Source organism: Perca flavescens, chromosome 12 (genome assembly GCF_004354835.1).
Source record: "Perca flavescens isolate YP-PL-M2 chromosome 12, PFLA_1.0, whole genome shotgun sequence".
In the NCBI taxonomy this organism is placed as follows: Eukaryota; Metazoa; Chordata; class Actinopteri; order Perciformes; family Percidae; genus Perca; species Perca flavescens.
Genome location: NC_041342.1, coordinates 35,611,474 through 35,620,158, shown reverse-complemented (window position 1 = coordinate 35,620,158; position 8,685 = coordinate 35,611,474). Strand labels below are relative to the sequence as shown.

Genomic DNA, 8,685 nt, shown 5'->3' with positions numbered 1-8,685 from the left:
TGAAAGCAAACTTCGTGCTGAAAGCATACTGTTGGTATTTAGTGCAGGGTCTGACTTGTAATACAGTTTTTTTTTTTTACACAAAAACTTTTCATGTCACATGAATTTTGAAACCTCTCACTCAAAGTGCAAAACTACACAGCAAATCTCCAAAACAGAAGCTATTTCTCAGCCTTTCACTCAGTTTTCAAATGCATAAAACACTTTTTTCAAAACATTACACACAATTCTCTACCTAAGACACAACAATCTAACAAGAAGTGACTTGCTATCCATTTCTAAACACAACCAATCAAAATGCTACACTTATCTACCAGGGCACACACACACTCCTCACATGTGCAAACACATTATGTCATAACTGAACACTAACCAATCATTGCTTTAGTATAGGCCTATAGAAAGGTCAAAGGTCAGATTACCTGTTTTGAACAATGGATGCCAACAATAGACAGAGAGCAAGGGGAGGAGGAGGGAGAGACAGGGGATAACGAGGAGGAGGAGGAGGGAAGAAGAGGAAGAAGGAGAGCCATCTCTGATGAGATCAGCGCCACACTTATTCATCATGTGATCAACCACCGATTGACCAATGAGAGAAGCCCATCTTGAGTAGCTTTACAGTGGCGTCCATACTGCATGCAACTATCTAATGACTATTTCTAATGACTTTGTTTTGCACAGAGTGCATACAATTCCCCCCCCCACCCAGACACACAAGCACGCACAAATACACACACACAAAAACACACACACACACACACACACTAAAAATCTAAAAGGGATACCTTTGGTTTACATATGTTTGTACTTTTGTTTTCTTGTTTCATGCTACTGTATACAACACTGTGCTACTCTTACAAACGTAACGTTTTGCCCAATAAATATTTTCTGTTTTACTGTAACATTAGATTGTTTTTAACAGTGCACTTTTCAACCACTCTCAGCAGATGACTTTCGCTCTACAATATTGTAAATGTAGATATAATCCTATGAAAGACAAAAGAGTTTTAGATTTAGAACAACAGTGTGTATATGGTATATCCAAAAACTTACTATTATGAAAAAAGTGTTCTTATTCTGAGATGAGTTTATGGTATTTTGAATGCAGTGTTTCATTTTGAAGGAGATGTGAGGCATTTAGCATTTTGTGTGGGCAGTTTTGGAAATTCTGTGTAGAGTTTTGAACAAAGGAGACACAAATATAAAAAAGTATATAGGTCTTACTGAAGGCAATTAATGGTCAAAATATTATTAATAAATATTCAAATATATTCGAATATAAATAAACAAACGAATTTCGAATATGATTTTTGGGCAAAAGTCAAAGCCCTAACACACACACACACACAGACACACACACACACACACACACACACACACACACACACACACACACACACACACATATAGACTCATACAAACAGACACACACACACATTCAGAGAAGCACAAAAACACAGTCGCACACACACAACACACCCCTATAGACACACACACAGGTGTTCCCCGTGTGAAGCAGCTGATCAGCACTGTGTACATGAGACTAAACACACAGACGTGTTATTAGTTATGAGTCCCTCCCCTGACCTGACCTGAACTATAGCAGCTACATGATTCATATTAATCTAATGCTAACCTTAACCATCATTAATGTTTGGGATCACACTTTAAATGCTGTTTTTACATCCTTCAAACATTCACACACTAGTAAGGCTGGGATTTACCATTATCTTCACGGTGAATAATGTGTGGATTATTTTCTAGATGAATGGATTAGTTGGAGACATTTAGCTTCTTGCATCTTGTTGGTTACACACACACACAGACACACACACACACACACACACACACACACACACACACACACACACACACACACACACACACACACACACACAGACTCTCACACACACACACACACACACACACATAGTCACATAGTCATAGTGTAGCAGACCTGTCCCAGACCACCTGAGAGGTCTGGGTGGGTCATAGTGTAGCAGACCTGTCCCAGACCACCTGAGAGGTCTGGGGGGGTCATAGTGTAGCAGACCTGTCCCAGACCACCTGAGAGGTCTGGGTGGGTCATAGTGTAGTAGACCTGTCCCAGACCACCTGAGAGGTCTGGGTGGGTCATAGTGTAGCAGACCTGTCCCAGACCACCTGAGAGGTCTGGGTGGGTCATAGTGTAGCAGACCTGTCCCAGACCACCTGAGAGGTCTGGGGGGGTCATAGTGTAGCAGACCTGTCCCAGACCACCTGAGAGGTCTGGGTGGGTCATAGTGTAGCAGATCAGAAATGTATTTTGGCCCTAAACCGTTTAGTGATTTATAAACCAGCAAGAGTATTTTGAAATCAATTCTTTGAGGCACAGGAAGCCAGTGTAGAGACTTCAGTACTGGAGTGATGTGATCCACTTTCTTGGTCTTAGTGAGGACACACACACACACACACCCATACAAACACACACACAGTTGTTCCCCGAGCAGCAGCTGATCAGTGCTGTGTACATGAGACTAAACACACAGATGTGTTATTCCGGATTTCCTCAGGATGCAGAACGGCTCCGCTGTCCGTCAATACCCACCAGGTCTGGATTTGTTCAGGCACGGCTGCCATGACTGACAGCTGAAGTCACCAGGACCCAACCAGATCTCACAAATTCATGTAGAATCAAACTACAAACCACCACCAGTTAGTTTCCACCCAGAGGAGTAGAGGGGGAACAGCTCTGAGCTGTGTTTTCAAGGTGTAGTGCAGGGAAACATGATCCACCGTGAGCACGCTGGATTTTATTTTGAAAATTAACCAGATGTTTTATTTTGTTTCTTTGCTCCACTTCCTGTCCCGCACTATCTGCCGTGTGCTGAGTTGCTGCGGAGCTCTCCGGCGTCCGGCAACAATAGAAGCTCTGTGTATCTGGCAGTCAGAACCTGTAGCAGCTACATGATTCATATTAATCTAATGCTAACCTTAACCACACACACACACACACACACACACACACACACACACACACACACACACACACACAGTTTTCATATACTCCTTTGTGTTTTATTGTTTATTATTTTGTCTCCTTTTTTTTTAGTAAACAGCAATAATAAATATATTTACTACTGCTGTTTACTAAGTATTTCTTACTAAGTATTTCTTATCTGATTACTCAATTAAATGATGGAATAATCGGTAGAATACTCGATTACTAAAAGAATCGATAGCTGCCAGCTCCCTATAATACAGAGTTGATGTGGTCAGTTGTTACCTGGTCAGGGAGTGCATGTTGTTTCCTCAGCATCACACCATGTTCTCTTGTGAGAGCTAGCAGGTGGCCCAGTGGTTAGCACTGTGGCCTCACTGTGGAGTTTGCATGTTCTCCCCATGTTTGCGTGGGTTTCCTCCGGGTGCTCCGGTTTCCCCCACCATCAAAAACATGTACTAGGTTCTCCAGTCAGTGCCCTTGATCAAGGCACTGGCTCAGATCTGGAGTTGGTCCCGGGCACTGTGATTTGCTGCCCACTGCTCCCTTGAATGATGGGTTAAATGCAGAGAATGAATTTCGCTACATATATGTGTATGTGACAATAAAGTACCTTTAGCTTTTGCTTTCTTAATATGCAAACAGTTTAATTTAACTGAGACAGGAAAGAGTAATCCGTGTCAGTATATTATTGTATTCTTGTGCAAACAGTTTTAATATTAACGAGAGATAAAAGTATGTAAATCATATTTTTCTAACATACACACACACGCACACAGACAGACACACACACAAACACACACACACCTAGGCCCAGTTTAATATGCATCTTCCTTGTATACAATATATGTAGTAGGGGGGGTCCTTGCTCGGTCTGTTCAGTTAAGGGGTTCTTGGTTTAAAAAACGTTGAAGACCTCTGCTTTACTCCAAATTACAAAGTTGTTTCTTTGGACCTTTAATAGAGGCGAGTCCCCAAAAAGTGCTGGCGTGTCAGATTTGGGTGCCAACATTGTGTAAGCCAATGGCTGGCAGACACACTCAAGACATGCTTCCACCCATTTATAGTTTTATTGGTGTGAAACAGCAGCTGCTCAGTAACTTATTAACCTTAACAGTATATAAAAGTGCGAGAGAGATACCACAGACATCAGAGCGACAAGAAATCTGACATCAGGATCTTCATCAGATCACTTCTGCTGAAATCTGACCATGAAGGTAAGTTTACAATTTTATATATCTGATAGTTTGGCAAACAAATTTTAATCATTTGTGGCCCCAAGTTTTGGACAGAGGTAGCAAAAGTCTTCAGCTTGCTTTACAGAGTATTCTAGCGGAGTGATACCAACTGAATAAACTTAATTATATCTCTTCTGTTCCAGCTGGTTTCAGTCGTCCTCGTCTTGCTGGCTCCACTGTTGACCAGCTGCCAGAAGGTCATTCTGCCGGTAGACTGCAGTGACATTTACCACAATGACAACAGCCGACCCAGTGGAGAGTACACCATCTATCCCATCGGAGGCACGTCTGCTGTCCAGGTACACTTCATCCTCTCTGGGACTCAGGTTGACCTTCAGATCAGGGATTAATATCACTTATTTGATATCAATCAGGTTAGGGAAATTTCGGTCACAATACCAGTTTATACTTGATATAAAAGAGATTCTCAGAGAACTTCTGCTGTAAATTGTGAAAGCAAGAAGCAACCCTCAGCTATTTTTTGTATAAAGCACCAGGTTAATGTTTACATTAAGAAATGACCCCCAAAAAGTTTGTTTAAAGTACTTGAACTGAACTGAACAGGACTAACAACAGGGGCGGAGCTAGACTCTCAGCACAGTGGGGACAGAGCTTCATCACTGGGCCCCCCTGCTACCAGGTGATTTGTTAAAAAGTTCTAAAATAGCTATAAATCCATGTTGTAATGTGTCACTTGTTGAGCCAAGTTAGCCTATGTCCAATAAATCACAAAGAAAAGCCACATTGTCAGACAAATTTGTATTAAAGAACAATGAAAACAGCTTTCCAGTCAAGATAAAATATTTCAGCACCAAAGACAGCAACAGCATTGGTGCTGAACAGGCCAATAGTTACTGCTAAATAAATACATATAGGCTATGTTGTCTCCTATGGGGTAATTCTGGTTGAGCAGGTGAAGTAGTAGAACTGATTCATGTGTGTGTGTGTAGGTGTACTGTGACATGGTCTCAGAAGGAGGACGGTGGATGGTGAGTATTTTAACTGAAGTCAACACTTCCTGTAGTTCCTTCACAATAAATCACATTCCAGTAAAATCCTTGTTGTATGGAAACATGAGCTGTCAGATATCTTGTGTGTTTAGCTAGTTAACCCCCCATCCTGTCACACCCCCCAGGTGTTCCAGAGGAGGATGGACGGCACGGTGAACTTCTACAGGGGCTGGGATCAATACAAGACCGGCTTTGGTATCGCTTCTGGAGAGTACTGGCTTGGTGAGAAATGAATCTAAACTAACAGTCATGTCTTCATGAAACTGTTTTTTAAATGTTTGTGTGTTTTCAGGTCTGGAGTCTCTCTACCACCTGACTCTGAGGAGAAAATATGAGCTGCTGGTCGACATGGAGGACTTTGAAGGAAAAAAAGTGTTTGCTCGTTACTCCTCGTTCTCCATCGACCCAGAGTCCTCCGGCTACAAACTGTCTGTTTCTGGATTCACTAATGGAGGAGCAGGTGAGGTTTCCACATTAAGGACGAGAATTTCAGCCATTAATGTTGTGGAGTGTAACGTTGGTTTTCATTGGTTCATTGAAAATACGTCTCTTTGTTAAAGTCAATGGGAGTCATATCAATGACGATAAAGCAGTCGCGAGTGCAGTTACACTTTTCAAAACTCCACCCAGCAATATAGACAGGCAGAACAGGGTTCTCTATGCCCTGGTGACTGACTGACAGGCTGCAGGTTGTAAGGTACAGGTGGCACATTTCAACCCAGTCTCACAGCAGTTTGTGAAACGATCACGTAATTTCAATCTATTGATTTGTGTACACGGACACGTTTTTTTTGTGGTGGTCAGCACGTTTTTCTCTCTTGATCACAGCATGATTCTAACTGGATGGTTGGGTTTAGTAAAAGAAGAACTGGACGGTTGGGGGAAACGTGACACGCGGGACACGATCCCCAGTCTCCTGAGTGAAAGTCCTGTGTTGTTGTTTGACCCATCCTTCCCCCCAACCAACCTCCCTACGCAGATTTTAGCCCTTTCATACTACTTGCTACTGTATCCGCTCTTAATGCTACGTCATCTTCTCATTGACTTTACAAAGAGTCGTGCTGTGATCACAAAAGATGCTTCCCATTGAAATACATTAGTTTAAAAAACATGCTGGCCATCCCCAAAAAAAACGAGATAGACGTGATCGTGTACACAAATCAATAGATCAAATTACATGACCATTTCACGAACTGCCATGAGACTGGTCTGCATATTTCAGTGATAAGGCTTTAAAACTAGGGCTGTCAAACGATAAATTTTTTTAATCGTGATTAATCTCATGTTTTATCACATGATTAAAATTCTATTATTTTGCATTTCAGAACTGTTTTTAAGTCCATAATTAACAATGGAAAGCAGTTCTTACCAGTGTATCTTGATTGGGAATCAAATACCATAATAGCCATTAAACGTCACCAGTCCAGTGTTGTTAGTTCAGTAGTTTTATTATTTAGTTATACTTACTGTAGGGAGAAGTAGACTGTGGTATTTACTGGAGGAAATACACTCCAAATATATATATATATATATATATATATATATATATATATATATATATATATATATATATATATATATATATATATATTAGTAGTATCATAATGTTGTGATTATACTCTTGTGTTTCTGTAGGAGACTCCCTGAGTCTTCACAACGGAAAGAAGTTCTCCACCTTCGACAAAGACCAGGACTCCTCTAATAAGAACTGTGCCAGATCATTCCTGGGGGCGTTCTGGTACAACAACTGTTACGGTGCAAATCCAAACGGTGTTTATCGTTGGGGGGCTGACGGCACTATCTCTGCTGTGGGAGTGAGTTGGTACCATTGGAAAGGTTTTGACTACTCCCTGAAGAGCATCAGCATGAAGATCCGTCCTGTGCAGTAGTTCTCCAGGACCAACATACAGCAGACTATCTGCTCATCTCTTCTCATTTATTCATCTTTCTCTCATTAAGATTTTAATCTAATAACAGGTCTTATGTTCCTGAAACTGGAAATAAAACCAGCTGATGTCTGTAAATCTTGTTATGGTCTGTGATGGTTTAAAGCAGTCGCAGCTCGCTGCAACGTGGAGGAAAAGTCAGAAGTGTCTCCAGTTTATCTGCTGTACGGTGACAATAAATAAATAAGCTGAGCATTAAGATGATCTCATGTCTTCTTTTATTCATAATTAAAAAGCAAATAGTTTACATTCATTATTATTGTTATCATTAAACATTTATTGGAGCCACAGTCCTGAAATAATGTTTTTTAAAGTTATAAATTTAAGTAGTTTTAAATCCTTTCAGTTGAATACAATCTGTTAGGTCTTAAATGATGTTATCAGCCAGAACCAAGTAGAACTCAGACAGTTGGTAATTATTATGCTGACTTAACCCTCATGTTGTCCTCGGGCCAAATTTGGAAAAACAATCAACAATTTTCTTTTTTTTTACGCTGAAAAAAGTGAGAAAAAATGGGTAAAGTGACAAGAAGTTGTTAAAAAAAACAAAATTTGCAAAAAAGTTTTAATAAAAATTTCTTCACTTTGTCTTCTATGGAGGATATTTTATTCATAATTAAAATTAGCGGCCAAAAGAGAATATGCAAATATTTTGTGGTGTATTTTGTAGCGATGCTGTATGGAGAGGAATCCGCTGAGAGTTTATTTACATCAAAGAATTCAGCATCAATTTAAAAGCTTCTGAAGATCTCGGAGAGGACGGCACCCAGATTAATGGTCACTCTAAAGTTCTTTGTGTGAAGACCATATATCTATGCTTCATAAATTGGGGTGGGATCAATAATTGACCAATGGCTACAAGCCAACTGGCCTTCTGTTCAACAAAGACATCTCTATCTTGGGGGCCCCACTGACAACGCATTCCAGATGTTTCCTGTGGCCATTTCCTATGGAAATTCATTTGGATCATCATTCGAATCTTAAGTACAAGTCATGTAGAATGGTCCGATACTTCAATATCGAATAATAAATATTATAATTAAAAGTCAAAAATGTAAAATGATAATTTGAAAAAGTAAAATAACAATAAAAAGGGAGATATTTAAAATAAAAAACCTTTTCAACTAAATTTAGTTGAAAAGGTTTTTATTTAAAAATTAATATTTTTAACTTTGCTCTTTAAGATTCCTTCTTTTCACACAGAGACACACAGAAACACACACACACGCACACAGACACACACACACACACACACACACACACACACACACACATAGACACAGAGACACACACAGACACAGAGTCACACACACACACACACACACACACACACACACACACACACACACACATAGACACAGACACACACAGACACAGAGTCACAGACACAGACACATAGACACACACACACACACACACACACACACACACACACACACACACACACACACACACACACACACTCACACATACACACACACATACAAACACACACACTGTCACAAACACAG

The 8,685-nt window shown here is 40.3% G+C and overlaps 1 protein-coding gene across 1 annotated transcript; it reads left to right on the top strand.

Annotated features, from left to right (window-relative positions):
• Positions 1–4,146: 4,146 nt before the first annotated feature.
• On the top strand, positions 4,147–7,342 carry LOC114565714 (microfibril-associated glycoprotein 4). Its single transcript, XM_028593918.1, has 6 exons — positions 4,147–4,197; positions 4,362–4,517; positions 5,169–5,207; positions 5,354–5,450; positions 5,521–5,688; positions 6,864–7,342. Exons 1-6 carry the CDS (start codon positions 4,192–4,194, stop codon positions 7,115–7,117), a joined length of 720 nt encoding a protein of 239 aa, XP_028449719.1. The 5' UTR covers positions 4,147–4,191; the 3' UTR covers positions 7,118–7,342.
• The last annotated feature ends 1,343 nt before the right edge of the window (positions 7,343–8,685 follow it).

What these genes read in the sequence shown, in the direction of transcription:
- LOC114565714 (XM_028593918.1), top strand. An exon ending in CAGAAGGAGGACGGTGGATG is followed by an intron (nt 5,208 to 5,353) that starts GTGAGTATTTTA and finishes CACACCCCCCAG; the next exon opens with GTGTTCCAGAGGAGGATGGA. An exon ending in ATTCACTAATGGAGGAGCAG is followed by an intron (nt 5,689 to 6,863) that starts GTGAGGTTTCCA and finishes GTGTTTCTGTAG; the next exon opens with GAGACTCCCTGAGTCTTCAC.